Raw genomic sequence first — 17,945 nt, 5'->3', positions numbered from 1 at the left:
CTCTCTGTAGTGTGCTGAAAGAGCCCAGGCAAAGGCCTTGGTCTAGGGTTCTCTCTTCTGGCCTGCTGAGGGTTCTGACCTTGCACACTGACCTCTCCACTAAAATGTCACCACCTTGACAATTTCGATGGCATGGACAAATTCCTTCAAAGGTGCAATTACCAAAACTGACATAAGAAGAAATAGAAAATCTTAATAGTACTATATTTGTTAAAGAAGTTGAATTCATAATTAAAAGCCTTCCCATAGTAAAGATTCCAGATCCCCATGCCTTTATTGGTGAATGATATCAAATATTTTAAGGAAGTAATAACACCAATCTCACTTAAACTTTCTCAGGAAAAAAAAAAAAAAGGAGGATGGAAGACTCCCTAATTCATTGTATGAAGTCAGCATAACCCTGATACCAAAAACTGGCATTACAAGAAAAGAGAGACTGATAGCCCTCATGAACATAGATAAAAAACAAAACAAACAACAACCAAAAAATTTTAATGAAATATCAACCAGTTGACTCCAGTAATATATGAAAAGTAATTATGACCAAGTAAGGTTTATCGCAGGAATGCGAGGCTCTTTTAATATTCAATGATCAATTAATACAATTTCTAATAAAAGATGAAACTCATATGGTCACTTCTATAGGTGAAGAAAATGTATTTGACCTAATGTAATACCCATTCATGATTAAAACTCTCAGCAAACTAGGAAAAAAGAGAATTTCCTCAATATGATTAAGGATGTCACAGGTTGAGTTGTGTCCTCCAAAAAGATGTGTTGAATTTCTAACAACCTGTACATGTGACTGTATTTGGAAATAGGGTCTTTTCAGATATAATCAAGTTAAGATGAGGTCATCATGGTGGGCCCTAATCCAGTATGACTCTGGTGTTCTTACAAGAAGAGGAAAGTGTCATGTGAAAACAGAGGCAGAGGCAGAAGAAAGCCATGTGATAATGGAGGCAAAGATTGGAGTGATGTGTCTCTAAGTCAAGTTATGCCAGGGTTGCCAACAAATAGCAGAAGGTAGAAGAGGGAAGGAAGGATTCTCCCCTATAGGGATAAGAGGAAGCATAACCCTACTGAAACCCTGATTTGATTTTATTTATTTAGATGCATTTATTTATTTGGGAGAGAGAGAGTATGTGTGTGTGCACGCACTCGCACAAACATGTGTAGGGGGAGGGGCAGAGGAAGAGACTCTTCAAGCAGACTGAGCTCAGCGCCCAACATGGGGCTCAGTGCCACAACACACAACCCATGAGATCATGACCTGAGCCGAAACTGAGAGTCAGATGCTTAACTGACTGAGCCACCCAGGTGCCCCTGAAACCTTGATTTGAGACTTAGAGCTTCCAGAACTTTGAAACAATAAATCTCTTGTTTTCAGCCACCTGAGTTGTGGTGTCAGCCTGTTTATCAGCCCTGGTAAACTAATACAAAGGGCATCTATGAAAAACCTACAACTAAATTACATTCATGGTGAAAGACTGGACATTTTCCCTCCTAAGATGAGAAACAAAAATGAGGATATCTACCCTTAACACTTTTATTCGACACTACTAGAGTCCTAACCAATGAGGCTAGAAAAAAAAGTAATAAAAGTCATAAAGATTGAGAAAAAGGAGTAAAACTGTCTTTGTTCTCAGATGGCATGAATATATATTAGAAAGCCCAAGGAATCTATAAAAAATACTGTGACAAATAAATATATTAAATTTACAAAATACAAGATCAATTTTCCAAAATCAATTGTATGTCTATATGCTACCAGTAAAGAATTGGAAGATGACATATATAATAAATGCAATAACATCAAAAACATAAAACACTTAGGCATAAATCTAACAAGAGATATATAAGGCCTCTGCACTAAAATCTGCAAAACTTGGTGAGAAGAATTAAAGACAAGCTAAACAAAACAGAGAGAAATGCCATGTTCATGGATTTAAATTCAATATTAAGACATCAATTTCCCCCTAACTGATCTCTAGATTCAACTCGAACCCAATTTGTTTTATAGAAACTGACAAGGCAATTCTAAAGATTTTATGGATCTAGAAGGGCCAAAATAATCTTGAGAAAGAAGAAAAAGATTTCCACTGCCTGATTACAAGACTTACTAGAAATTTACAACAGTCAAGATAGTGTGAATTGGCATAAGGGTAGAAAAAAAACTAGAAGAATGTAACAGAACAGAGTCCAGAAATAAACTAACATATAAATTGTCAACCGATTTTGACAAAAGTGCCAAGGCAATTCAATGGAAAATGGAGCTTCCATTTCATTAAACAAATGAGTCTGGAACATTTCTATATGGATAACCATATAGAAAACAAAACAAAACAAAACCTTAACTTCTACCCTACACTATACATTAAAAAAAAAAAACCTAAAAATCGATCATAGACCTATATGTAAAGCCTAAAATTACAAAGCTTCTAGAAGAAATCATACTAAATAAAATATCTTCAAAATTTCAGGGTGGGCAAAGATTTTTTAGACAAAACCCTGAAAGTGCTAACCATAAAATTAAAAATTGATACATTAAACTGTATCAAAATTGTAAACTTCTGCTCATCATAAGACAAAATTAAGAAAATGAAAAGACCAACCACAATCTGAGAGGAAATATTCACAATAAATATATACGATAAAGGGCTTGTATTCATACAATGAACTCCTACAAATGTATATTCATACAATGAACTCCTACAAATCAATAAAAAAGACAATCTAACCTCTAACATGACCAAAAGACTTGAGCAGACATTTCACAAAAGAAGATATACAAATGGTCAATACCATAAGAAAAGGTGCTCAACATTCATAGTCATCAGGGAAATGCAAATTAAAACCACAATAAGGGGGCACCTGGGTGGCTCAGTGGGTTAAGCGACCAACCCTTGATTTTGGCTCAGGTCATGATCTCAGGGTTGTGAGATTGAGCCCCCTGTAGGGGCTCTTGTCCAAACCAAATTCATCTGCCTCCAAACCATCTTCTTCCACCTTCCCTTTCCTTCTCCCAGTTTACTAGGGTGGTGGCCTTAGCATCAGTTAAATCTTCCTTCTCAAGCTGTCTGTCCTCAAGGCTGATAGGTTCATCCAAGATCTGAACCAGGATGTTAGAGTCTAGGATGTGGGCACCTAGGGCTCAAGGCAGCCACCCAAGACCTGACATGTAGGAAGGGTCAGTGGAGGACTTCCGACTATCCTCAACAAGCTCTCAGACTCCCCTGCCTTCCCCAGTCAACTCAACTGCAGAACCAAAAGCTGGTGTTCAGCCCAAGGCTATGTGTAGTCTGCTGGGTGTTGTCCCCGGTCCAGTCTGGACCAGGGACAGTAAGGAAAGATCCAGGGTTTGGGTGCCAAAAGACACTCCAGTAACACAAGCCCCTGGTCCTACACAATCCCAGTGGTACTTTGCAGGAGCAGAGTCTTGAACCCAAGCCTCCAGTCACCCACCTGGCAGATCTTCCTGCCACACTAGGCTCTCCTGGATAGGGGAGAAACGGGCCACAGGGCTGGTCACTCACTAACTGAGGCTGCAGGCTGCCCTCATTTCTCTACTCCCAGCATCCTTAGCGCGTGTCCCCAGAGACCTTCAGGAAGATTCTACAGGAATGAAAAATGAAGGAAAAAGGATGATGGAATATGAAAGAGATGTGGATGGATGCAGGATGCAGGCACTTAGGCACCTGGCCTTGAAGCCTCCTCCTGGGCCCAGGACCGGTGGGAGGGAGCAATGAGAGCAGGTGCAGTGGAGGCAGCAGCATTTCCAAAGAGGAGGGTATGAAGTGGGGGAGGGGAGATGAGGAATTTGTCTAGAAGCTGTATTTGCCGGACAAACACTTTTAACAAAGACAGTGTTATGGGGACGCTGGTCTTGGCGAGGAAGCTGGAAGGGATAAGGCTGCGAAAGGGGCTGAGTCCATGCCTGATTGGATGGAGGGATGGATGGATGGATGGATGGATGGATGGATGGATGGATGGACGGACGGACGGATGGTGGGTGGATGAATGGAGTGAGCGAGTGACTGAGTGAGTGACTGACTGAGAGAGTGCGTGGGCAAACCTCAGCCCTCCCTCTGTGGGAGCGGCGCGCCCCGCAGGGGTCACTGCGCGCCCCGGGGGCGGGAAGGGGGCGCAGGCGCGGCGGGCGCCGAGGCCCTCCGTTGGGGGGGGCGGGGCGGACTAGAGGCGGGGTTAGGGAAAGGGACGCGAACACCAGCCAAACTTCCGGTGCCTGCGAGCGGGGAGCGGCGGTCGCCCAGATCGCGGCTGCACGGGCAGAGGCTGCAGGGCGGACGCGCGGCCGGGCGCAGCCATGGTGAAGATCAGCTTCCAGCCCGCGGTGGCCGGCATCAAGGGCGACAAGGCCGATAAGGCGTCGGCCGCGGTCCCGGCCCCGGCCGCCGAGATCCTGCTGACGCCCGCTCGGGTAAGAGGGGCCAGGGGGCTTAGGCTGGAGTCGGGGGGGCGAGGCGCGCCCTAAGGGCCCCGGGAACTGTTCGAGGCGCATCGGGGTCCCGGAGCCGTGCCCGGAGGGAGTGAGGGTCCGGAATGGGCCCTCCATCCGAAAGTGGGGAGAGGGCTTGGGTCCTCTCCTAAAGCGGCAGCCGAAAGCAAAAGTCCGAAGAGTGGGAGGGGTCCGAGTCGCTGGTCCCCAGGTGGGGAAGCGCTCGAGGTCTCTTCCCAAAGTGGAGGGGCCCTAAGCGGCTGGCCCCAAGACCGGGAAAGGGGCCGGTAAGAAGTTGGAGGAATGCTGGTGGGGGGTATGCGTCTGTTTCTAATCAAGGGGGAGGGGCCGAGAGTCGAGCCCCAGGTGGGGGATGGGAGGAGGGTTGGACGTTGTTTCCCCAAAGTAGGGAGATGGGTCAGGATTGGTGGGGAGTGGCTGGGGAGAGGGTGGTGGGGGGGAGAGAGTCCGGTGCCAACGAAGGGGGAGGGGCCAAACGGGGGCCTGCGGGGGGCGGGGAATGTGCTGCTGGTCTGCACCTGAATTGGTGGACCAGAAAATGGAAATAAACCAGAACCGGCCCGGCTGCATGTCTGAGATTGGAGGTTTGAGGTTCGAGGTTCGAGGTTCTAAGGCCAGGTGCCCAGATCTCACCCCACCCCCTGCCGTCTGGACCTCCCTGCTCCCCTCTTCCTTCCCCTCCGGGCTCTCGCTCTGGGCAGCTCCCTCCATCCCGCAGGGAGGCTCCCCCACTGCTCCGGTGCCCTCCCGCATCCCGGAGGCTCTTTGTGGGGGCGGGCCTCGGTGCACTCCGCCCCCTCCGGCGTCCTCCCCTCTCCTCCCCCTTCCCTCCGGCCGGGGGGAGAGAAGGCATTTCCGCCAGTGGAAAACTGTCTGAGCTGCGTGGAGTCTGACCCGGAGAGGGCAAGACGCGTGGCGGGCGGGGAGGGGAGGGAGAGCTGGTCCAGCCAGGCTGTATTGTGCTCCGGCAAAGGCGTCCACGTAGCCCTAGTCTCTGGCGGTCTTGGGGTGCACCAAGCGGTCGCATCTAGACTGGACTTCCAAAGTCTTTGTCCACTCCCCTTCTCTGCCCGCTGCGGGCTTCTCATGAGTCTTTCTCAGCGCCAGGGTCCTTCCCCAAGTTTTGTGGCTCAGATTCAACCTTGCCCGGAGTATTGGGGGGGGTGCAGGCGGAGAAAGAGGGGGCACTTGAGAGGGGCCTCAGAGGTGGGTGGTGTCACATCCCGAGCAAAGACCCTGAGTGAGGAATGCACCGAGGAGCCCTCCCCTGTCCGGATGTGGTCACTGCATCATCCAGGACCACTTGGGCTGGGTTGGGGGTTGCTGTGCACCCCCCAAACAGAGCAACTCCATCTTCCTCCAACGTTAAATGGGCAGGGGGCATTCCATATTTGAAGACCATGGTCTGCAGCTTTAAAAGTTTGCAAGGGTCTCTTCAAGCTTCCTTCCTCCCTTCACCAAGGAACCAGCTTCCTCTGCTCCTCTCAGCCCAGGGAGGGAGCAGGGCTGGGACCTTGCCCCTTTCTTCTCCCAGGGCCTACTCCCCAGCTCAGGCCTGGAATTCAGACCCTGCCTCTGAGGGCTGTAGGATTCCAGCAGAAGGGAGGACCAACCAGGCAGTAGGAGGATGTAATTCAAACCCTGAGAAGGTCCACCAAATTTCACAGGAGTGGCACATTCTCCATGCCGATGGCGTGGGGCTGGATGGCAGGTGCCCGCATCACCTGGGTAGTAACTGATACCCAGCTTCTGGCGCTGAAAGCCAGCGTCCTCTCTTCCCCCTCACCCAGCGTGAAATGGAAATAACAACATCTTCCTGGTGCTGTTTGTAATGGCCATGAGCCTGCCTCCCAAACCTTGTTAGTTGCACAGGGTCCCCTGGCTGTCTTAATTTGGCACGGAGGGGGAGGATTAAAATCCTGGTACCTCTAGGACAGAATTGCATATCAGTAAACGATCATAGCTCCCCAAGGCCCTGAGGTGATACAGAGGGGGCTTTGGATGTTCCGTGTCAGTTCTGCTAGTCGCCTACTGGAATTGGGGGGTGGGGGGAGAGTTCACTGCTCTGGGCCTGTTGTGCCCTCACCTGGCCAAGGGGCACATTCCCGTGTCCAATAACCAGGGTGTGGCTCGAGCCCCCCTCTCCTGCCTCTGGCGGTGAGCACAGCAGGTGCCAAGCATTCAGAGAGAGGGCCACCATTTAGTAGGGCACTGAAGCAGACGGTGGGTGGACAGGCAGGCCCGACTGGGAGGACCTGCCTTCTCCTTTATCAAGACAGAGCATTTGAGGTTTGCCCCATGCTGATGGGGACGCAGAGGAAAGCTTATTAGAAGGTTTCTTCTGGCTGAAGGGGACCTGAGAACCCTCCTTGGTTACTGAACTGGACTCAAATCAGATATAAAGCCCTGGAAGGACCACTTGGGGAATGAGCCTGTGAATGCCCTCAGCAGTGAGCTCCCCTGTGGCTGTTCCATGAAAATGTCCACCTGCGCACAGCCCCAGGGGGCCAGGGGAGGCAGCGCAGCACCCTCATGGCGGGCCCTGCCTCTGAGCAAAAATTCAAATACAAGGAGGATTCTGTCCCCAGACCTGCTGCTGGGAGGAAGTGCCTCAGTGGGCCGGGAAGGGATGGGGGTGGGGGCCCAGCTGGGCCTCCAGCTGCCCACCCTCTCCTTGGCGCTTGCCTCGGAGGTAATGAGAAGCCTGTGCTGATGGGCGACTGGCGGGGAGCCAGCCTGGAAAGTGGGCTGCCCGGGAAGCATCCCCTCTTGGCATGCGCTGGCTAGATCCTTCTTCCCCTTTGGAGGCCTACCGGCCAGCCCTGCACCTCTCCACCCAGCTCCACTCTCCCCTCCATCTGCCTGTGCCTGCGTGCATGCGCGCACACACACACATAGCCAGGTGTAGGCATGTGCAGACCGGACTGAGCTGGGGGGCTGCTGTTGGGCTTGGGGGGCTGCAAGAGGAGAGAGACAGACATGTTCAATACCATCCTCTCTTCAGCGCTGGCTAATTTTCTCCTTGGCTTTGCCTTTGATTAATGACTCCTGCGTCGCCCCCTCCCCCAGCCTGCATACCTGGGGATCAGATTTCAGTTTCAGCGTCCTGGCCTCAGGCCGTTGGTTGGCGGGAGGGAGCTGGGTCTCCCGGAGTGGTTGGGGGAGGGTTCCCTGCCAGCCAGGAAGGCGGACCTGGCCGGGCATGGAGTGCTTCTGCCCCAGTGCCCCAGTACCCGCTGGCCCGGTGAGGGACCTTTGTAGGAAGGTGGTCCTGCCCCAGAGCGGGGGGCGGGGGGGGTACTTCCGGGCATCCCGTCCCTGGCCTGGCCTGGGCCTTCCCGGGGGGCCTGGGCTTTTGAACACACCACGGTGGCTTTTCTCTTCCCTATTTCCTTCTCTTTTCTCTTCGCTCTTCTGGGCCGGTCCTTGCATGTTTCAAGGCTGTCAGCCGACTGCCAGGGAGGCTGAGTTCCTCTTAGAAAAAAAACTTTATGGTAAAATCATGGAAGCGCAGCCCGGCTCCCCCCCACCCTCCGCCCAACACACACACACACTCTCCAAGTTTGTCCCCCAGGAGAGCTCTTCCAGCAGCCCGCTTTGCTGCTCGTCCTTCGGAGCCTTTGTTCTCTGGAGTCTCGTCTTGACTGTCAGGAACCGAATAGACACAGAGCAGAGGGTGGTGCGGGAGTTCTCGGGGATCCATGCGGTTCCTCACCCGGCGTGAGCCCAAGCTACCGGCTCACGCCGAGCCGCACGACAGGAATGGGGTTCCATGACTCCCTGTGGGCACGTACCCAGCGGTCTGGGCCTATTGTGCCCTCACCTGGCCACAGTTCACCCAGTTCTGTGTGCTCCGATGCCCACTCCCCCCAGCCCCCTCGGGCTGTCTGTCTGTCTCTCTCTCTCTCACACAACCCATCAGTGACCTTGAACCTGGTCTGCAGCCTGCAAAAGCGAGATGCTGAGGGGGAATGAAGCCCAGGAGGGCCAGGCAAGAACCCCTCCTCCTCCAGCTGTCAGCCTGGGCTGCAGCAAGTGCATTTCTGGCTCCCTGCCAACCTCCTCCCAGCAGCCTGCAATTGTAGTTTAATCCGCTTGTAGTTAATTTGGACATTGTTACTGAGGAACTGTAGCTGGGGGGCTCCCCAGGAGCCGTGGGAGTCCGCTGAGTTAATGCTCCAGTTGGCTGGGCTCCCCTTGACCGCTGTGGCCCTGGCTTTGCTAACCCGTTTAATGAGCCATTGCGGGCCTCAGTGCAGCGGGTAGGGGAGGCCCAGGCCCCTCTCGGCCCCGGCCGGCCGGCTCACGTGCCCCACACGAGTGCTCAGCGAGGCACTTTGCTCAGAAAGCCCAGTTGCCTTGGAAACAGTAGGCAGTGTTTTTCTACTTTCTAAATGGAAGCCCCCCCAAAGGCCTGGCTGCTCCATGTGGGGGGGGTGGCATTTCCCTGGGTCTCCAGCATGACAAGGGAAGCATCTGGGGGGGGGTCTCAGGAAGCAGGCTTCTCCACGGACAGCCAGGAATCCCCAGGTTCTCTGTTGGGTGGTGTGGGGCCCAGTAAGCAGTGACAGCTTCCGGGCAGGATTGAGGGGCCCTCTGTCCTGTGTGGGGCTTGGTGTCTGAAGTCCCTTTTGTCTCGAAGCAGGAACATCCATGGCTCCCCGTCTGCCTCCTGGCAAGCTCCCGTCCTGCTTTGCCTTCCAGCAGGGCGCAGGCAGGGGAGGGGAGCAGGGTAGCTGAGCCTCAGATCGGGAGGGGGGTGGGATCGGGAGCTGTGTTAGCCTCAGACGCGTGAGGGGCATGTCCACTGCACATCTAGGACAGGTGGGGGATCCTCAGCCTTCCTAGTGACCCCCACAGAGTAAGCACGCAGGGTGGTATCCAGGGGGCGCCCTGGAGGCCGTTTTCTCCTCAGCCACATAGCCACCCCCATGCCCACCCCCTCCCCAGGCCCTTAAAAACACCTCCCCCAGCCAGAAGCAGAAAGGCCGCATTAAAACCGCCTTAAAAACCAGAGGCCTCCTTGTCTGTGAACTTCAGCTGAGGAGCAGGCACTGAGGCTCTCTCGCTTGTGGCCCATTGACTTTGTTTTGTTTTGTTCTTTTTAAAAACAGTTCTCACAAGCTTGCCTCTCTGGTTTTCGTGAATGCAGGAGCGAAAGCATGGCCAGTGTGCAACCTCAGCAGCTGTCCAGGGCCTTGGCCCTGCAAAGGAGAAGCTCAGCTGAGAAAGATCTGCTATTTTTATCTAGCACTTCATCCTTGACAAAGGGCTTTCAGGTTCTTTGTCTCCTTTAATCCCTGCGTCTTCACATTTCCAGAGAGAAGCTGGGGGGTGGGGTTGCAATGCTCCCCTTGCAGGGATCCTAGTCCCTGCTGGGGCCCCTCTCAACTTCCAGTGACCGCTCACCCCATTGCACTCAAATGTCCCACCCCAGGGGCAGGATCCGAGGCTGGTGCAGGCAGCCTGGCCTGTCTCCCAGGTCAGCCATGGTTCTTTGGGGCCCACTCGGGACTCTGGAGGAGCAGAAAGGCCACCACCTCATCTGCAGGAGCCCCTGGGTGGCTTGCTCCTTCTGGGCCCCCCCGTGACAGCAGCTGTCCCCGTGGGACCTTGGTTAGGGAACCCCAAGGTGCTGAGCAGATGCCAGCCAGGTGGGTGCCTCTCTGGTCTTGATCACAAGCCCCCCGCAGCAGGGCTGGGTTGGTGGGAGCCCCAGCACTCAGCTGGTGAGTTTGAGGCAATGGGTTTGGCCTCCCATCCCTGCCAGGTAAGCTCCCTGGAGGGCACGCGGGGGTGTTGGGGAGCAGGATGGGCCAGGGCACCTCTCTGTCCCATGGTGCAGAGGCTGGGGGCTAGCTGGTCTGGTGACAGATGTGCCCAGGGAAGGGGAGGGGCCTCCAGGGGCTTTTGTCCTTTTCCTGGGTGTGGGTGAGTGGGAGAGCCCCAAGCAGGGAGGCATTTGCCTCTCTGATGGTACTCCCCATTGCTCCCCGAGGCCTGGGCCCCATGCCCCACCCCGAGGCCAGGCCCACCGTGCTGAGATAAGGGCCTATCTGTCCAAGGTAACTTGGACCTGAGCTGGGTCCCCAGCCCGCAGGGTAAAGGGAGAGAGGACACATGGCACAAAGCGGGCTAAGCAGGCAGTTCGTGGCATATGTGGAGTGAGAAGCTTCTGGCTTCCAGGCTGGAGCTCCTTCCCTTGCCCCACACTGCCTCAGCTCCTGGAGGCTGCGGGGTCTTTGGGACTGGACTCTGCCCTCATCCTGACTGTATCTGGACCCCATGGAGGAGGGATTGAATGGGGACAGTGGTGGCAGAAGCAGACCTGTGCTCCTGCAACAGCTCCCAGGATAGGTGAGGGCCTGGGTTCGGGCGGGGGAGGGGGGCACGCACAGACATGAGAGATGGCCCAGGTCACCCAGCTCCTGAAGATCCTGAATCATGACACTCTCAGGCCGGAGCTCCGGGTCAAGCAGTGTTACTGAGATCGACACACACACCGTGGTCCACCAGCCCAGACGTGTGCTGGGAGTAAGGTCCGTTTGACTTACTGCTGCTTGGCAGCCCCAAGGTTACTGCCGTGAGCCCGTCTGGCTCCCCAGAGCAGATTTTTTCCAGGAGCCTCCTGCCCTGGCCTCTTTGACGGCAGCAACTGCCTCCGTGGCCACGTCTCCCTCCTGGCAGAAGCGCCCCGGCTTCCGGAAGCCTCCAGACTTCACCCTTCAGGCTCTACTCCCGAGAGCCTGCTTGATGCTGCTGGCCAGATGCCAGTGTGGGGCCATAGCTGCCCCCCTGGCAGGCGGAGCTGTGCCCAGCGGGGATCGCAGGCTCAGGGCTGCCTGGCCGGAGGGAGACCAGCACCGTGCCCAGACCCCGTGGGCTTCCTGGGACCTCCGTCTCCCTCAGCCAGTGACCATACCCTGCCACAGCCTTCCTGGTGGAGCCCAGAAGCCACCTCCCACTGCCCCGGTTCCTGTCCACCCTGTGCACTGCCGCGTTTGGGTGGATCCGAAGCCTTCCCTGGCTCCCCATTGCCCAGAGCAGCAACTCCCCAGTGCACCCCAATTCCTGCAGGTTCCTGGGTCTGGTGCAATTATTAAGGCTATGTCTCTGCTTCCCCCATTCTATGTTTAAGAGGGTGACACTGTGGTCACAGCTGGGATAATGAAGAGGACGAAAGGCCTGGGTGATCTAGATGGGCCTGCCTGATCCCAGGGGATCATTCTGCGTGGCTTCAATGTGGGTCTCAGTTTATCTTTACCTGGGAGGAGACTGGGGAGGCCCTGGCAGGGCATGATGCTGTGTGTCCCCATCGTGCCCCCCGCCTTGTCCCAAGGCTCAGTCCCCACCAGCAGGGTGAGGTCTCCTTTGAGAAAGGGACGGGAGGCTTCTGGGAGGTACGGGATCACCATCTGGCTGAGCCGGCCCTGTAATCCACAGGAGGAGCGGGCCCCCCCGCAGCGCTACAAGAAGGGGGGCTCCGTGGGCGGCGTGTGCTACCTGTCGATGGGCATGGTCGTGTTGCTCATGGGCCTCGTGTTCGCCTCCGTCTACATCTACAGATACTTCTTCCTCGCACAGGTGAGGCCATTCGGGGAGGGAGGCACAGCGCTCAGGGAAAGGTGCTGTTTAGAGGGGCTTGCAGGGAGGTGGCAGGAGCAGCTGAGAGCTAGGTGCTTGGGGCTTGTGAGGGGAGGGGCGGCAGGTGACCTGCCCCTGGGTGGGAGTGGGTGCCCAGCCAAGCCCAGAAACCCTGCATGCTCCCTCCATGGGGCCTCCCTGGGCATGCGCCAGCCCACCCGGCCCCTTGCCTGGAGGGGGGAGCAGGGCCCCGTCTTCTGACTCCCACGGACCCTGGCAGACTGCCCTCACCTGCCTTCAGACCCAGCTGACGCCCAACCGGGAACTCTCCCAGGAGCACAGTTAGCAGTGGGGGACCCGGGATGGGAATCCGTGGCCCCTTCCCACACTGTCACCCTGGAGGGTTTTCACCAGAAACCCAGATCCAGCAGAAATCGGAACTCTGTGATCCCTCCAGAGCCGGACCCTGTGCCCAGGGGTCATGCTTTAAGGACTTGCGTTCCTTGGACGTTTATTTGGATTATAAAACAAGGAAGGTAGACCGTGGGTTAATGGACAGACCCACCAACACCTCCTCCTGCAAGGGGTGGCCTCCACCCATGCTGGCACCCCGGGTTAAGTACTCACACAGCCAGTCGGGGCCTGCAGCTGGGCGGGAGAACTGGTCATGGTCACGGTGACCTTGTGATCAGTCCAGACCTAGGGCGGGAGACGGTGCCACCAAGGTAGTTCAGTTAAAGCTCAAAAGAATAATTTTTAAGTGCAATGCACAGGGAATTTCAGAGTGACAGAAAAGCTGGGAATTGCCAGTCATGTGCGACCAAGTGACCTCTTCCCACCCTCAAGCAATGGTTTTAACTTTGTTACTTCGTTTTTTCCGTGATGGAAATTACTGAAGAGTTTTTGTGTTCCATGTGACTTTTCCCTGGAATCCTCAGCTCCCACACACCTGCCGACTTCCCTTTTGTTTGGCATGTCCCCCCACCTCTTCCCCATCTTCCTCCTCCCGCGGGCCCTTCCTGAGCACCCTAGGACCCTCCTGCTCTAGCTCCTGGTCCCCTCTGTTCCCAGCCCCAACTTGTGCTCTCCTGGGGCTCCTCACCCCACCCCACTTGCTGGGAAATGGGGGCACCTCAGAGCAGCCTCCGAGTCTGTGCCCTGGACAGTATGATTCATGTGTGATGATTCATCCCCCTGGGAGAGCTCACACGAAAACAGAGAAAGGGCCATTCTGCTGATGGCAGGCCAGTAGTCTGCGCACAGATCTGGGGGCCCCTGGAGAGGGACAAGGTGGGCACACTGGTCCACGTGCTCAGCCACTTGGCCTCAGTCATGTCACACGCCTCCCCACCCTTGATGAGGGGGCGATTTGGCTGGCTGTTCACATAGGGGCTCAGTGTTTGTCAGGACTGCTCAAGGGGCCCGGGGTCCAGGGAAGGCGGTGGGACCTGTGTGAGGTTGGACACAGAGCTACCTCCTGGGCACCCCACGGGGACCCACAGTTCAATCCGGGGCTCCTGTGTTTGCCCCTGACAGCCAAGGAAGTTGTCCACCTCGGACCCGGCAGAGCCGGCTCACCCTCCCTCTCCCTGACTCTCCATGTTTCTCAGTTTCTCCGTCTGCGAAATGGGTTTCATTGCCCCACCCTTCCCGCTTGCCAAGGTCCTGGGATCGTGGCGCGGTGGGGTCGGCAGGGTGGCTGTGCCGAGGGCGCTGTGTGACCGGTCTGTCTCTCCCTCCTGCTCCGCCCCCCCCGCCAGCTGGCCCGAGACAACTTCTTCCACTGTGGGGTTCTCTACGAGGACTCCCTGTCCTCCCAGGTCCGCACGCGGATGGAGCTGGAGGAGGACGTGAAGATCTACCTCGAAGAGAACTATGAGCGCATCAATGTGCCAGTGCCCCAGTTCGGCGGCGGTGACCCCGCAGACATCATTCATGACTTCCAGCGGGTGAGGCCGGCCGGGGCTGGGGCAGGAGTGGTGGAAGGGTGTCCTGAGGACCCAGAGCCCCCCTTCCACCAGGGGTCATGAGAAAGGAGAACAGGAGCGAAAGGAGAAGGCCAGTGTCCCTAGTACCTCCTTTGAGTATGTACTGTGTGATGGCAAGTATGGGAAGTAGACGGCGGCGGGTTAGGTTGCTCAGGATTTTGAAGACCCTGCTTTTGTTATAGAGACAGTGTTTATCACTGAACGGGAACCAGCCATGGTGGATTTTCTCCTCGGCCACCTGACCGCTGCAGACACTGGCCATCATGGGCCAGGCCAGTGTTCCTTGACGTTTTCCAGAGGTGTAACACACCTGCTATCAAGTGCATTAAGTGTGCAGCTTGGTGGATTTCGCCAGAGGCTACATGCAGTGCCACCCAGGTCGAGATTTAGAATTTTGCCAGCACCCCAGAAGGTTCCCTTGTGCCCCTTCCCCCAGTCCATACCCCCTCCCCAGAGGTAGCCATCCTTTGCACTTCTTTTTTTTTTTAGATTTTATTTATTTGAGAGAGAGCACGAGCAGGGGTGGGGGAGGGGCAGCGGGAGGGGGAGAAACGGACTCCCCACAGAGCAGGGAGCCTGCAGGACTCGATCCCAGGACCCCGAGATCATGACCTGAGCGGAAGGCAGCCACTTAACCGCCTGAGCCCCCCAGGCGCCCCCACCCTTCACACTTCCGTGGCCAGCGACGGTTTTGAGGCTAGTGAAACACAGACTCCCCCGCTGTCTGTCCCTCGTGCTTGGTTCCCGGAGCTTCCTAGGGATTCTCCAGAAGGATCCCTTCGCTCTGTGTCCTGGACGTTCTTGTCGCTGAAGCCCACAGGGAGCCAGGGACGGAGCATCTCCTGCTGAGGATCCAGGCTGTCCGCAGGGATGACAGGACCTCACAGGGGTGATGAAATGCACACTTGGAACATTACTGTCCTCCCCACACCCCAGCCCCGTGACCCCAGAGAAGGGCCTTTATAACAGCTGAGGCGCTGGACACTTGGTGTTTTTCATGTAGTGCGTGGAGGCTCCCGCAGACACGGGCGGGGCGAGGCGCAGGAATCGGGGGCGCGTGACGCTGGCACGGCAGGCTGGTGGCTCTGGTGGCCCGAGGGGCCCCGAGGGGCCAGGCCCTCGCCTGCAGAGCCTGACACGGCCCCCCCTCCCGCTCAGGGGCTCACCGCCTACCATGACATCTCCCTGGACAAGTGCTATGTTATCGAGCTCAACACAACCATTGTGCTGCCCCCCCGAAACTTCTGGGAGCTCCTCATGAATGTGAAGGTGAGCAGGAGCCCTCGTGGCATCTTGCGGCGCTCCGCCCCGTGGACGCCAGGCCTGGGGCAAGGGAGGGTCCTGCGGTGGGGGTGTTGCTGTCAGCTGGGCCCAGCACCCCAGATTGGCCCCTGCTCCTCCATTTCTTTCTGCCATGCCCAGAGTCAACGCCTCTCCTTTTCTTCTCCCGACCGTGCTCTGCCTCCCTCCCTCTCTCACGAAGAGCCCAGTTTCCTTAGCCCCCGAGGCCATGCCCTCCCGTTGGCAGTGCAGGGAACCCCCCCAGCAGCACTCCCCCCTTGGGGAGGGAGACCACACTCCCCCACATGCAGCACCAGGGCACAACCAGAAGCTGCCCGCGCGCGTCCGATGGGCGAGCCCCGGGGGCTGTGGATGGGGAGGCGGACGGGGGTGGACGGCACTTCAGGTGGCAGGGGACTCCGAGTGAGCAGGACAGCGGTGAGGGGAGCGGGCGGCGGGCAGGGGAGCCCGAGGTGGGAGAGCCCTGTGTGCTGACCCTGCACTGCGGCTGCCCCCTCCGCAGAGAGGGACCTACCTCCCACAGACGTACATTATCCAGGAGGAGATGGTGGTGACGGAGCACGTCAGCGACAAGGAGGCCCTGGGCTCCTTCATCTACCACCTGTGCAGCGGGAAGGACACCTACCGGCTGCGGCGCCGGGCCACCCGGAGGCGTGAGTGGCCGGCCCCACCCGTCGGGGCCCCTGCCCTGAGCTCTAGGCCACGGCCACCGTCCAGCTGTGCCTGGCTGGAGCTCAGACCATAGCTGTACTAGCCGCTCATGGTAACTCAGCACTTCCCACGGGCCAGGCCCAGGTTCACACTCCCTACGTCCTTCCAAGAGCCTGTAAGTTGTCGTCATCCTCATCGTTATTCTTGCTGCCCCTTGAGAGATGAGGAAGTGGAGGGACAGAGAGGTTAAGTGAAACTCCTGAGGTCACACAGCAGGGAAGGTGCCAGAGCTGGGCCGTCTGACTCCAGCTCTTGAGCTCTCTCACCCCTTCAGTGCACTGCCTCCGGGTGAGTCTGGGTGTCATCTCCTGGGCCACCTCTTCCTCCCCTCGCGCCCTCCCCCTCTCAGGGTCCTGAGGTCCCCCTGGTAGCCTCTGTGGCCCAGCCAGCGCCCGGCCAGGACACAGTCCTCACTGAGATTCTCTCTTCCCTCCCAGGGATCAACAAGCGAGGGGCCAAGAACTGCAACGCCATCCGCCACTTCGAGAACACCTTCGTGGTGGAGACCCTCATCTGCGGGGTGGTGTGAGGGCCTCCCCCTCCAGGCCCCACCCCTGCCCTCTTTCTTGTTTCTCTTCTGGCCACTCTGGCCCTCCTCCTTCCCCTCGCTTAGCTTGTACTTTGGACACCTTTCCATAGATGTGACGTGTCTCCTGGTTCCTTTCTAGCCCTGCCCGCCTCCCCGTACCAGGGCCGTGACCTCTCGAGGCCCCACCTCTTCTGAGCTCCCGGGTCTGGGGGACAGGAGGGCGCCACGGGGTGGTTTCCGTGACCACCGTCCTGCAGTCGGGTCCACCGGGGCCAGCCCCCAGCTGCACTGGCAGCCCAGGGGAAGGGCTGGACAGAGGGGCCAGGCTCGTGGGGGTCCTGGGCGAGGGGACAGCAGGGGATGGGGTGTGGTGTTCAGAAATGTCTGCACAGTTGGGGAAGTCCCACAAGGCTTGTTCCTTGGACAGTCCCGTGTCCAGATTCCCAGATCTGGGCTGAGGATGGGGAAGTGTGCCCAGGGATGGACCCACCCAGAGAGAGCACAAGGGAAGGTGGGGTCCTGGGGCTCCCCCCAGGGCTCTTGTCAGTGCCTTCAGCCCACCAACGGGAGCCTGGAGTGAGGGGTGGGGATCAGTCTGTCAAGCACAATCGTTCTCCGAGTGGAACCAAAGAAGGGAGGAGCCGGGGCCCCCCTGGCCCTGGCCCCCCAGGAGCACAAGCATGGGAATCCTGCGGCCATGGCCACAGGGATGGGACAGAGGGGGGCCGCTCTCACCCTGTCGGCTGGCAGCCCTGCGCGGCTGAGCGCTGAGCAGAGGCAAGGGGGTGGGCTCGTTGCTTTCTCCAAGCTTGGAGCTGTTTTAGAAGATAATGTGGGGGGAAAGGGAGAGCCACCTGGTACTTGTACACCCTGCCGCCTCCTCGTTCTGAAATTCCGTCCCCCTCGGCTTTGGGGGAATGCAGCCTTTTTTTCCTTTTCCTTCTCACTTTTGCATGTTTTTACTGATCATTCAATATGCTAACCGTTCTCAGCCCTGAGCCTTGAAGAGGAGGTTTCGACGCCTCCGTCAGACTTAGGTGCGCTCTGGAAATGAAACTCTTAAATGCTTTGTATATTTTCTCAACTAGATCCCTTTTCAGAAGTGTCTGTAGAACAATAAAAATCTTTGACTTCTGACTTGGACTTAGGAGCAGCGGGGAGGGGTGGGCAGAGGTGGGGCCGTTGCCGGGTTCAGCCAAGGAGGGTCCGTGTCCCCCCAGTCCTCACACCTCGCTGAGCCAGGTAGATTCACGTTTTTACAGGAAGGAGGAGGAAGGGGTTTGGAGACCGGAAGTAACTTGCCCAAGGTCATGCTTCTTTCAGGTGCCCATAAACCACCCCATTTAGTTCC

The 17,945-nt window shown here is 56.6% G+C and overlaps 1 protein-coding gene across 2 annotated transcripts; it reads left to right on the top strand.

Moving 5' to 3' along the window:
- Positions 1 to 4,237: 4,237 nt before the first annotated feature.
- Positions 4,238 to 17,731, top strand: ITM2C (integral membrane protein 2C). Of its 2 annotated transcripts, XM_006746218.3 has the most exons (6): positions 4,241 to 4,441; positions 11,924 to 12,064; positions 13,825 to 14,013; positions 15,211 to 15,321; positions 15,857 to 16,007; positions 16,503 to 17,731. In XM_006746218.3, the coding sequence occupies exons 1-6, from the start codon at positions 4,328 to 4,330 to the stop codon at positions 16,592 to 16,594; spliced, it is 798 nt and encodes a 265-aa protein (XP_006746281.1). In that variant the 5' UTR covers positions 4,241 to 4,327; the 3' UTR covers positions 16,595 to 17,731. The 2 variants fall into 2 exon arrangements, with proteins under 2 accessions (XP_081669546.1, XP_006746281.1); XM_081813420.1 differs by lacking the exon at positions 15,857 to 16,007 and having other exon boundaries at positions 4,238 to 4,441.
- Positions 17,732 to 17,945: the final 214 nt, after the last annotated feature.

The sequence above is a fragment of the Leptonychotes weddellii genome, chromosome 3 (genome assembly GCF_054177405.1).
Source record: "Leptonychotes weddellii isolate Sample4059 chromosome 3, ASM5417740v2, whole genome shotgun sequence".
NCBI lineage: Eukaryota > Metazoa > Chordata > Mammalia > Carnivora > Phocidae > Leptonychotes > Leptonychotes weddellii.
Note: the sequence above shows the minus strand (reverse complement) of the source record. Positions and strands in the feature narration are given on the sequence as shown.

Coding starts and splice junctions, on each gene's coding strand:
- ITM2C (XM_006746218.3), top strand. CDS start 4,328: ATGGTGAAGATCAGCTTCCAGCCCGCGGTGGCCGGCATCAAGGGCGAC. Junction 4,442..11,923: donor TCCTGCTGACGCCCGCTCGG/GTAAGAGGGGCC, acceptor TGTAATCCACAG/GAGGAGCGGGCCCCCCCGCA. Junction 12,065..13,824: donor GATACTTCTTCCTCGCACAG/GTGAGGCCATTC, acceptor CCCCCCCGCCAG/CTGGCCCGAGACAACTTCTT.